Genomic DNA, 12507 nt, shown 5'->3' on the forward strand with positions numbered 1-12507 from the left:
AAAAAAAGAATAAGAAAAGAAAAGAAAAGCCAGTACTATGTTCACAGAAAGATCTTGCCTCAAAGAAATAAAGAGCGTCGGAACACCTGATACTCTCCTCAAGTCTCTGGATAGGCTCCACACATGGACAGCGTTCATACATACACATACACTCTCATACATTCTTCGCACTCCCTCAACACACCATAAATGAAATAAATAAGGGCTTAGCAGGAGGATCCTCCCCAGGCTCCCCGCCCACGGTAGGATCCCTCCCACTTCTGTCCCGAGTGTCACATGGCCTCTTCTGTGTGAATGTCTATATTGCTTCTTCTTCTGAAGTCATCCATTGGACTGCAGCACCACCACACAGCATATCCCCAAGGAAGCATGCCCCTTTCTTAGAACTGCACAGACCCTGCTTTCTAACACTCACTTTCACAGTATCCCTTTGTGTCACTTTCTGGAGACACAGGTAGAGACACACAGACACTTCTGGCCCAGGGCCTGCTGTAGACACTGCCACATGGGGCCCTCTGCTATGGTTGATGCCACTGTCTGAGCAGGTGGACCTTCCTCCCTACAGCTCCTGCTGGGCACCTTCCTCCTTTTGTGTTAGTAACACAGTTTGGAAATCCAAAGTGCCCATGGAGGTCAGTCCAGACTGGGCTAATGAATACAGACAGTAAGCCTGGCTAGTGGCAGAAAGGAGCCATCGGTACCATCCAACATTCCACCTGATGGTGCTTCAGTTAAGTACAGAGTGGCAGTTTGGCCTCAGGAAAACAGTGTTCTTTCTCTTGTAGCTATGAATGCACTGTTGCAAATAAACCTGTGTCACCTGAGAGGCCTGGCCTCCCTCCTGGTTGTAGAGCAGGGCTGTGTATAACCCCTGCTTCAGTGCCTGGCAGGGCTCTGTCATCACTGTCAGCACAAAGCATGACCCAGTTATCTAAACCAGATGGAGTACCCCATGGTCTGAAACTCAGGGACACCCTGCAGCCGTCCTTTGTCTTCCCTCCTTGGGATCACTGGCCTGCATCATCGAGAATGAGTTCCTTTTAATTAAATTTCACATCCTTTAGGTGTTAGCTCTTGAACGCTCTAACTTCTTCCCTAAAGTTGACAGTGTCTCTTTGAGAAATGTACTGCCCACTCGTTTGCCCACAGTATACAGGGCTAGTTGCTGAAGGATTTATCTACCCTGCAAATAGTGCTGGTGATTTAAGTCTGGGCTTGAGTCTGTCTGGGTTCCATATTGAGGACGGTCAGTGATGGGCCAGGTCCTCTCAGCAGCTATGGCTTTGCCCATGGACCTGCTCGGGGCACGGCACCCATGCTTTCCAGAGCAGGTACCAGCTCCTCCCCAGGGCCTGCTGTGCAGATGGAAAGCCACTGGGCTGACTCCCTTGCCCTGCATGCCCCTGCCCTCTTCTGGAGTGGGAGTCTCAGAATGAGCACGGTGGAGAAGCCACTGCTGTAGGCAAGAGGAAGAGGATCTAACGCTTGAATCAGAACCGCGCAGCTGCTGGGGTCTGTGAGAAGCTCTGAGGTTAAAAGATTACCAGTTCCCTTCTCTCTGCAGACTCTGTCTCCACACAGCAAGGGAGGGCAGAAAAGGGTATCGCCAGACCTTTGCTTCTGGAGCCTGGCATCAGCTCCCCACGGCCTGCCTGGCTTGTACTGTTCTGTAGTGCTGAGAGGCAACAGTTGCAAGTGTTCTGAGCTAATGTGTTCTAGTCCTCGGGTGAGGAGATGAAGGAAGGGCTCCTTGGTAGCTTTCTAAATTCTCCTATCCATTCCTCAAGCAACCCTCTGGCTCTGCATGGTGCAGGTACAAAGACCTATTCAGGAGAAAAGATGATGACATACATGGGCATATTGAGTTTGAGGACCTCGGGTACATCCTAGGGGCATGTCCTATGAATGTTGGACCCTGATCCATGAGCCAGTCTGAAATGTGCCCTAGTTTGCAATGAGCAGGCTCACAGAAAGAAATGCACCCATTGAGGGCAGTTAGAGAAGGTGACAGACCATTATTAGAATACTTCCAGCTGTGATGTTCCAACATAAGAAAGAAGCCACTGACATTCAATAAATCAAAGCACACACAAAAGGACTCATGAACTGGCTGGTTTGCTACATGGGACCCCCAAACTCATGGAATGGCAAAACTAGCTGACATTTGTCTAGAGAGGTACAGTACTGCCTGCTCCCTGTCTGAGTAGCAGCGGGCAAGGACATGGCCCTTGGAGTTACATGGGGCATGGCTAACATGCTGGGGCGTACAGGCCCTAAGCAAGGGACAGGTAACCTGGATGAGACAGTTAGCAGGTGGAGAGAGCAGGCATCTGGCTGCCCAGGACTCTGGAGGTGGCCCAGGCCTGAGTGTTTTCCCAGATATGGCAGAGAGTGGGGAGAATGTCTAGCAGTCCTGCTCAAGGCCTTGCTGTGGAAGCAAAACACAGCACCGATCTCCGGCCACTCAGTCGCCTGTAAATGAGCACTCAGAGCCTTGGGCGGCCAGGATTCCCGGAGCAGCCAGCTTCTTTGTGTGTCCACGCTCACATCACAGAGCAGATACACTTCTTGGCCCCCTTTTTCAGCTGTGCTCCTTCTCTGAGGGGGCTAGAGGCTTGGATCTCACCCCATGGCTTCTGTCACCACTGTCTTTCCTAAAGCCCCGGCTCGAGTGCCATCTGGACAGCCAACTGCAAATCCTCCTGAGTCTGCTGGCGCTGTTAAAGGAAAGGTGTGATAGATTCTCTAGGTGCTTCTGCCTGCCACTGGCTGCCAGTGTTCTTGGCTTGCTGTCCCTGATCCTAGACTTCTTTATAAAGCCATTCTAACTACATTCTCTCAAGACAGAAACTTCTGTAGTATGAACTCTAGTTCTAGCTCTCCAGGTGTTAGATTGATAAATTGTGTAGCCTCCTCTATTCCTTCTTTTAGGAGAGACACCAGAAACTGGGCGAAGGATGTAGTAGCTGGCAGAAGGGCGGTCTCAGCCTTTCCACCCTCAGCAGTACTTCCCATGCGTGGCTGTTTGAACATCACATGGTGTCAGCACACAGCCTATGAAGGCACCTGTTGCAAAGTCACAGTGTGCAGAGAACTGCCAAAGATGGCCATTACACCCTGTCTCACCATGTCAACAGCTCCTCGTGATGGGAGGAGTTCTTATTGAGTTATCAGTGTCACATAGGAATGTATGAGGCCAGATAGATGCTAAAGCCCAAGAAGGGACATAGTCTTTTATGTAGTAGCTCGAGAGAAACAGATAAAACATAATGAGCATGTGAACACACATGTACACTGGGGCCTTGCAGCATTTGACCAGTTATTGCTCTATCAAGGCTTTTCATTTTCCTGATCTGCCTAGGACCACAGACAAGCATTGCTATGTCTGGCTCACACTCATCTACCTGTCCACCTGCCTGTCTACATGCTTTGTATGGCTCTTCCCAGTGCTATATGTGGAACATGGGAGGACCAGTGAGGCTATGAGGATGGCCCTTAGCCTTGGAGGAGTCTTCTAGGGAGTGGGGGCTGGCAAGCAGATTCTCCCTGACCAAATTCTGTACAAGTGTGAGGCAAGGTGTTTGCGAACAAGACTGTGCTCTGGCAGGCTATACACAGTTGAAGAGCAGTTGCCTGTTCAGTGGCATCTGGGCAGGCAGACCCTCTGCATGCCTTCTAATGAAGGAAAGGCACCAGCTTCCCACTGTTCTTCCTCTTGTCTCTACCATCATGGCTGGGTACAGAACAAGCACCCACTCTGTTACTAGCCATCCAGAGAGTAGGCTTCACCAAAGGAAGTTGAGTTTATTCCTTCTTTTTTCCCCCTTTCCCTTTCCTTCCCTTCCCTTCCCTTCCCTTTCCTTCCCTTTCTTTTCTTTTTTAAAATCCAGAGCCTCAGCTTCCCGAGTGTTAGGATAAGAGGTGTGTGCCACCACTCCCAGCAAGCTTTTCCTGCAGTTTCTATGGCAGTAGTTGCATAGGAAGTTAAGTCCTCAGAAGACTGAGCTGATGTGTCTCCATGCCCACCTCTTGTGAGCTAATCCTCAGTCATCCCATCAAGTGGCCTGTTCCTTGCCGAATTCACATGCCTGTGGTGTCTCAACTCCTCGGGGGCCAGGAGCTCTGGTGGGTGCTCTATTCATGGATTCGTGTTGCAGTAAGAGGCGATAATTGATGAGTATCTGTGGGGATGGATATGATTGTGTCCTCTTTAATAAGCTAACAATTTCAGGCTGAAATCTCAGCAGTGCTATTGTTTGGAATGAGAGGAGACATGCAAATGAGCCCGGGTGCAGACTGTGGAGAAGGATGCTGCAGCCTCTTTATTGGGCCCATTAATTAATTCCCCATCAGCCAGTTTCCCTGGGAATGAACTGGAAAAATAATTAAAATGATACATGAGGTAAGGAGTTTAGAAATTCAAAAGGTGAAGGCAAGAATTAGTTTAATACATAATTAGACATATTATTTGTGACTATACATTTTTTTAAATGTGGTTCACTGAGGCAGTTGGCCCTATTTTTAGTCTTGGATACTTAATAAATACTATTTGGGGCTGTTTTTCAACTCATAAAGGCTCATAAATTCTCTTAATAACATTAAGTGGCTAATTATATTGTGCATTGTTAAAATAACTCCTATTGCAAAATCTAATAATACAACAAAAGTTACAAAAACAAGTTTTTGGAAGAGTTAATTTGACTAACTTACCAAGTTTCAGCAAGAACTCACAGGTTGCACATGAATTTTTGTCCCAAGTCTGACGTAGATGCTGACCCGTGAAAGCCAGCTTCCTTGTGACAGAGTGGTTGGGTGGAAAGTTGCCAGAGGACAAGATTCTCTGGGAAGCAGTATGATCCTCAGGAGACCCTGGTATACATGGGGCCTCTCAGTGCTGTACTAGATCATCTTGGGGCCCACACCAGGATGATTTAGGGGTTGTGCTGCTGGGAGACTAAATGTGTACACATTTGTTTGTATGTGTGTGGGGGAGGACATCACCATTAAAGTGACAAGGCCTTTTGTAAATATTTGAGCTTTATATTAAGCATTTAATAATTTTTACACAGAATTTTTTTGTTTGTTTTTTTCCTTTTTAGTTAAGTACTGGCCTTGAACTTTCAGTCTTCCTGCCTTAGCCTTCTGAGTGTGGATGATAGACGTGAGCCACCACACATGGTCCACTTTAAAATTTTTAGTGGACAACTTAAAAGTCATTGGAGGGTAGAGTTAAAAACATTTTGTACTTATTTCAAGCCTCAAGTTCTGTCACTGCCGTAAGCACATTGTGCATAAGAACCCCACAAGGAATGCAACTTGGAGCCCCTTTCCCATTGGTGCTGCTGAGGCTCAGGAAGGAGGTGTCACAGCTACAAGATAGAGCAGGGCCAGAAACACACAGAAGGCCACGTGGCCGCATCCTTCTGTGCCCTTCTGATCCTGGGACCAGCAAACAGTGTGGCCTTTGCTCTTATACTGGTCTGTCCTCCATGGGTGGCCTGTACCCACTTTTAGGCTGTTTGCTTTTGCTTTAGCGTAACTGGAAGGAAAGGACCTGGCCCTGGTGTTTGCTCCCTCTTCTTTCAAATGAAACACTGCCTATTAGTCATCCCACGATTTGATCTGTCAATCCAGAAACACTTGCTAATGCTTTATGGCCGTGGTTTGTTGAGGTTCTGGGAAAGAGCAACAGGAACGATCCAGTCCTAATAAATAAAAGTTATTTCCTCATTTGAATTTCAGAGTCCAGAGAGTCAATATAAGGCGGACATCAATCTTCTCTTTCTTGAAGCAGAACGGAGATTTCTCGTTGTGCGTCATCCTGGTTGTGATGATAAAGTGCACACTGGGTCTGGCCAGGCTCAGGCATGGCGTCTCTGGAGGTGTTCTGCCTGTTTGTATTGCAGATTACATACTTTGGCTTATTGCTGGAAGCAGACCTATATTCCCTTGGTCTCTGAGAGTGTTATAGAAAATGTCATATTTTTAGGAGGGCCAATATTCCATGGATAGTGTGCCTGTGGAAGGCCAGCCATGGCAGGGGCAATGGCCAGGAGCTTGCTCAGGTTCTCTTGTGATTAGAAAGGAAAAAGAGAGATAGGCCGACCCTGAAGAACTTTGTGGAATCATGAAAGCTGTTTTGGTTGGGGTGAGGCTGCCCAGATTCCTGGAGGTTGATTGAAGCCATGCTGGCTATTCCTCCTCCCTGGGGCTACTCTGCCTGATTCTCTCTGTCTCACTCTTGATGTGCAGCTGCATGGGGCCTGATTGGTCTTATGTGGCTGAGAGTGGTGGACCAGGTTAGGTTCGCCAGGGCCTGGCCTGCGGTACATACACAATGGATGCGGTCTGCTCTGAAACTCAGTCACCTTTTGCCGCATCCACAACCCAGGACATCTTATAAAGCAGATAGATTGTGCCTGGCTAGACATTACACAGCATGGGACCCGGTGTGCTGGCACCTCTGAGGGCTGGGCAGAGCATGGTAGGAGCCCAACTCTATCTGGTGTCTGATGGTGTTTGCTTGTGAATAGCTGGCAGGTGTTTGGATGGATGCAATGAGGCCCTATCCTCTGGCCATCCCTTTTATGGTTGGGCCCTTGAATCCTACTTTGCCTGAAGGGAGGCCTGCCTGAGTCATCTCTGGGCTACAGACAGTTGGGGAGTTGGCCCCGTGCCCCTGTGTGAAGGGCAGACTATGCTAGGCAGGATTTTGGCTCTGAGGTCCAACCTGAATGTAAAACTGAAAAGTTGTGAATTTATTAAGGCATTTCTTTGGGGCTAGAATATGCAGTAGATTTTCTATCTCTCTCAATTCTCTCCTAAAATTTAACGCTGACATAAAAATGATGGATAACAAATTATTTCAGGGAAAATGATACTCAAAGACTCTTCTAATGGTGGAGACAGAAGTATAGACTGGGTGAAGAAATACATATGACCCAGAAAACTCAGAGGAAACAGGAGAGCATGCACTCCTAGAAACTACTTCTGCATGATGCTAGAGGCTGAGGCAAACAAGGATTGTTATTCGTACTCTTGAAGTATGGAATTTGTTCTGAGCTGTTGGCATTTTTATGAACTCAATAACATCACGTCTTTTGAGTATTCATTACCCAGCCTTCTCTGCTGGGAACACTGCAGCATCCCAGCCAAGGAGCAGGAAAGACCCAAACCTACAAATGATACAGACAACGTGCCATCACTGACACAGAAGGACCCAGACCCCTCAAAGGTCTCACCTGAGCTCTGCCTGCCTGCTTGTGCTGCATGGAACCATGGAGTCACAAGGGATCTGTCACCCAGACTCGGTTAATGGAGGCAGGGAGGGGTCTGAGAAGCAGATGTTAAAGCAGGACACAGGGAGGGAAGCGGTGTTGAAGTTAGATATCCTGCCTGGCATTCCTAGTCCATAGCCATTTGGTGATGGTATGACAGTGCTTGTGTCCCATCCCCCAGTCCTCTGACAACTGGCCACAACAAGCCCTGTCTTAGAAGGAAACAGATTGCAGGCAGCTAGCTGGGATGGCTCAGAAGAGCCCTGTGGACTCTCCCTGGCATGTGTCTCCACATCCAGTAGGAGAAACCACTGGCTAGAGTCAATATCTTGGTTACCAGGGTTACCATGGCAACTCCAGCAATGCTAAAAGCTGGCACTGTGTTAGTGCCTAGTCTTAACTCTCTCTGGGCAACTCCTGCTTCTTTTCTCTGAAGAGAAACAGGCTTATTGGTGAAATCTGTCTGCCATGGCTCCTAAGCTACAGCCGCTCAAGTGAAAAATTTGCTCTTCTGTGTAGGTTTTAAGAAAACAGACCCACAGCTGTTACAGTGCCCACTTGTGCACACTGACCTCTGGCTCCCGTGGAGTTGATGGTGTCCTTGGTCTGTTGTCCATCAGTAGCTGAGGGCCATGGCTCCATGCCATCTAGAGGCCATTCTACCACTCTCCTGATGCTTGCTGTGCTCACCAGATGAAGCTGAGATGCTTAGCTTTGAGAGGTTCCTACAGCCTGTTATTGCTGCCATTAACTTTGAATAAATCAAAGCCATTTTGAAGCCTCCGTGGCTCACACAGGAAGTATGGTAGGCACCCACATCCTCAACCTTACTTGGTGCACTGGTTCTAAACCATTCCCTTCTGGATACAGCTGTGGGTAAGGCTCCTGTTTGTGCCATGCCTGGGGTAGGGACAGGAATGTGGGACATTTTCCACCCTTTGCAAATGAGCATGGGACTTGGTCATTGTGTTGAAGGAAGCCTTCTACCCAGTAGCGTGTTTTTTGCTATGTCCTTCTGGCCTAAGCATCTAACTTCTACTGTGTCACCTGTGGTGGCAGGAAGAGTTGTCCTCACCATGGTGTCACCTTAATTCTGACCCACGTAATCTAGGAAATGTCTTCTTGTGTTTACTCAGCATCCCTTCATATGTCAGAGCTCTGCCTTTGAGCTACTGGCTGTGGTTGATCAAGATCATCAGGACTGCCCTGGACTAGCAAGAGTGAGTGCCAGAGTGTTCAGTCACTGTGTATTTGACTGTGGAGATCCCCACCTCCCCCTTACACATGCACATGGGAGCAGGACTAAGCTTGGCGTGCGGCTGTTCTTGCAGAGTGAGGTGAGCGATGGGCAGCCATTGCTGTAGAGAAAGATTGAAGGTCCATCCTAGAATGTTGTGACATGGGCAGCTGTTCATTGAAAACAAATATAAGCCCTGAAATCATTCATAGATACAGTTTTACAGTAGTGCAAGGGGAAAGAAATGAGTAAGTAAAGGGGACCCCACTAAGGCGCAGCTTCATCATGACCAACGGGTGAGTTCAGGTGGGTCATGGCCATGTGGTTCAAACCCTATAGCAACTGCTAACTAACCAAAGTGGTTATAAATAGCAGCAGACAAGATGAGAAAATACCAGAATTTTAAAATATACACATATATGTTTCTGTGTGTGTGTCTGTACATGTGAGTGCCTGTGGTGGCCAGAAGTGTTGGAGCCCCTGGAGCTGGAGTTATGGGTGGTTGGGAGATGTCCAATATGCACAGGAGGAACTGAACTGAATTTGGGTCCTTTGTAAGAGCAGAATGCACTCCTAAACAATAAGCAATCTCTCTAGCTCCAAGATACTTTGTTTGTTTGTTTGTTTGTTTAAAATCCAAAATGGACAGGAAATAAAGGCAGCAAAAGGAATAGAGAAGAAACAGTACACACTACCGTAACGCTAAATGTAGGTGGGGTAACCACCCGGAAAGGTACAAGACCCAGTCATGGGCTACACCTTCATGTCATGATGTAGGAGGAGAGAGAAGGCCTGCAGTGCTTGTCAAAAGAATGCTGGCTGTGTTGCTCTCAGGTGAAGGAGACTCCAGGCTACCCAAGTGAAACAAAGACCGCTTCTAATGTTGACATGTTCTGCTCACCAGGAAACCATAACCCTAAAGACATGTTTATAAAACACCTGAAAGAGCAGAAAAACCAAAACTAGAGATCGACTGGATGATAGGATGAATGGGCCAAAATTCAGTAAAAATATCCAGGATTCAAGTGACATGCTCAGAGAGCTTGCAGGTCCCACTAGCAGCTCACGAGGAGATGCTGGGTCCCCACAGCCTCTGTCCAAGGGTTCATTGCCAGCCACTTAAGCTGATCTATTTCTTGGGTCATCAAAGTCTGTGCATAGTTTGAAAGGACTGAAACCTGACAAAGTGTATCTGGCTATGAGAGAATTAAATTAAAAACCAGACAGAGACCTATCTACATATTCCCCAAATTCTAATGAGATCCCTAGCACCACACTTCCGGCCTAGTTCATGAGTCAAATAGTGAGAGGGAAATGAGGGCACATCTCAGCTGAGAGGGTGACTACCTTAGAGTGCAGTTACGTCTGTGGCCACAGCTCACTGCACTGACAGCTCACGTGTGCCTCTAGGTGCACACATTCAAAAGTTAAAATTGATCGTTTTAACCTTACCTTTAGCAGCTGGGGAGAAAAGCAGAAATTAAACTCAGAGGAACTGGAAGGAAGGAAACAATAGAGAGAGCAGACCTCAGTGAAATAGAGCCAGGCAGCCAATAAGGACCAACCAGAATCAAAAGCTGAGTAACATCTAAATAAAATATCTCCAGCTAGGCTAATGAGGGATGGGGAGGGCTGACAGCCCAGGAATGGCAGAGGGAACACGGCTAGAACTCCATGAAATGAGAAAGGTAGTGAGTGGCAGGAATGGCAGAGGGAACATGGCTAGAACTCCATGAAATGAGAAAGGTAGTGAGTGGCTAGTACTAACACTTACGGAGCCTGCTCAGGCTTTCTGAAGGCCACTAAAAAGATTTGTCATTAAGAGCCCTTCCAAGTGACCATGACACACTCAGGTGACTTCACTGGGGACTACTGAGAGTCTTTGAGAGAATAGAAGAAGGCATGGCATTTTCCACTTCCTGCAAGTCAGCATAACTCAGACACCAAAAAGAGACAAGGACATTATAAGAAAATTAGAAACCAACATCTCTCATTAACACTGATGCCAAAATCCCCAAGAAAGCATTAGCAAATTGGCTCTCCTAATGTCTAAAAGTGGCACTACATCATGACTGTGTGGGATTTACCCCAGACATGCCAGGTTCACTCAACACTCAAAGATCCATCAATGTAATTGACCACATTAACACAATAAAGGAAGAAACCTTATGATTACATCAATAGATCCAGAAAAAGCAGTTGACAAAATTCTGTGCCCACTCAAGTAAAAATTATGACTTAGCTAGACAAAGAAGAAGCTATGTACAAAGACAGTAAGGGATTTGCAGGGTTGGTCTTGGTGAGGTCAAATGCTTTTCCCCACGCCGAGAACAGGTCAGTAATGTTTGTTCTTGCTATTTACCTTCAGTGTTGTTTTGGAGGCCAGGCTGCCAGACAACCAGAGAGCTGGGCAGCCAGGCAGCCACATAGCCCTGACATCTAGAGAGCCAGACAAGCCAGATAACCAGACACCCAGAGAGCCAGACAGTCAGATAGCCAGACAGTCAGATAGCCACATAGGAAGCCAGACAGCCACATAGCCATGTAACCAGACAGCCAGATAGACAGTCAGAGCCAGATAGGCACAAAAGCAAATTGAAAAGAGTGTATTGGAAGAGCCTGAGTTGAACTTTGTTTATAGCATATTTAGAAAATTATAAAGAATTTGCCAAAAGAGACATGTGATACAAGGTCAGTATGTTAGATGTGGTTGGATGTGTATATTAGAAGTGAACAATTGGAAAATAACATTTTGGAGCCAAATACCATAGGTTACATGGATAGCCATAAAAATATATAGGGAGATATTCAAATGAAATTACTCAAGACCTTCACACTAGACCCTGTGTCACACTGCAGCTGTTGAAACTGACCTGAGTACATGGTACCATACTAATGAGTGAAGACTTAGTGTAAGTGTGTTAGTCCTCCCATACTGATGAGTGAAGACTTAGTATATATAAGTGTGCTAGTCCTCTCAAACTGCTCTGTAGAACCACTGGCATCTCAAATTTGTATCAAAGTTTTGGGTAGAAAGTGGCAGGAGTCTTGTAAAATTTCTACAGAGTTGCAGAGGATCTAAGAGAATGTCATTCCTGAAGGAAGACCTGAGAAGGAGGATTTATCCTCTTGGTTTCAAGGTCTTGGCTGCAGTGGTGACAGTGTGCGGGCATGAGGAGGTGATGGAGTGGAGAGAGAAAACCCAGGCCAGAGTAGTCAGGAGGAAGACTGTGAGGAAGGATGCACAATACGGATGCGACAGAGGGTCCCTCACCCCCGATGTTTACGAGGTAAGTACCCAACTTAACAACAATCAAAGTGTTCAGATAATTCTTAAAAGATGGATGGCCAGCCAGTGAACACCTGAAAAAACACTGAGCATCATTAGTCACCTGGGAAATCACACTGAAACCTCAGTAACATGTGGTGTGCACACTCCGTATAGCCAGCCAGTGATCAGCGAGGACAGTAACACAAGTCAGGAGCATGCCTGCCATGATAGGAAACGGAGTTTCTCAGAAACACCCCAACACACACACTGTGACTCAGCAGCTCTGTCTCCCAGGGGTCTTGTTTTTGTTCTTGATTTTTATAAGAAACACATGTTTATATTCATAAAACAGAGCTCATGTTCACAGAGCTCACACCTGCTGAGTCTCAAGTGCACATCAACCGGACAAGGTCTCTGTGGACCTCACAGAGCTCTGCAGCTGCAGAGCAGAGTCTCCTTCATTGTGCTGGCCTAGGATGCCAAGAACAGAGCACACTGGCCCAAGTAGGACCTTCTGGAACTGACAGAATGATCAGGTGATAGGAGTCAAAGTGTGTTCCCTGGGTCGGGCTCCTGGTGCCATGACAGATTCTTCACCTTGACAGGGATGCAGACCCCACAGGTGAATTCTTTCTGCAAAACTCATCAAGCAGCATGCATAGGTTTCTGTGTTATAAATTATACATTTAAAAAAAAAAAGCCAAGAAATCCTTTTTAAAGTG

General features: G+C 46.9%; 1 protein-coding gene across 3 annotated transcripts in view; it reads left to right on the forward strand.

Annotated features, from left to right (window-relative positions):
• Tbc1d22a (TBC1 domain family member 22A) overlaps window positions 1-12507 on the forward strand; it is a 297153-nt gene that overhangs the window by 207256 nt on the left and 77390 nt on the right. Inside the window, exon 12 of one of the 3 annotated variants that reach the window (XM_031352182.1) lies at window positions 11655-11804. The exons of 1 other annotated variant lie outside the window; for it this stretch is intronic. In XM_031352182.1, the coding sequence (XP_031208042.1) occupies window positions 11655-11804 (150 nt within the window). One more of the 3 variants, XM_031352191.1, reaches the window with a different exon arrangement.

This window comes from Mastomys coucha, unplaced genomic scaffold (genome assembly GCF_008632895.1).
Source record: "Mastomys coucha isolate ucsf_1 unplaced genomic scaffold, UCSF_Mcou_1 pScaffold11, whole genome shotgun sequence".
NCBI classification, from domain to species: Eukaryota; Metazoa; Chordata; class Mammalia; order Rodentia; family Muridae; genus Mastomys; species Mastomys coucha.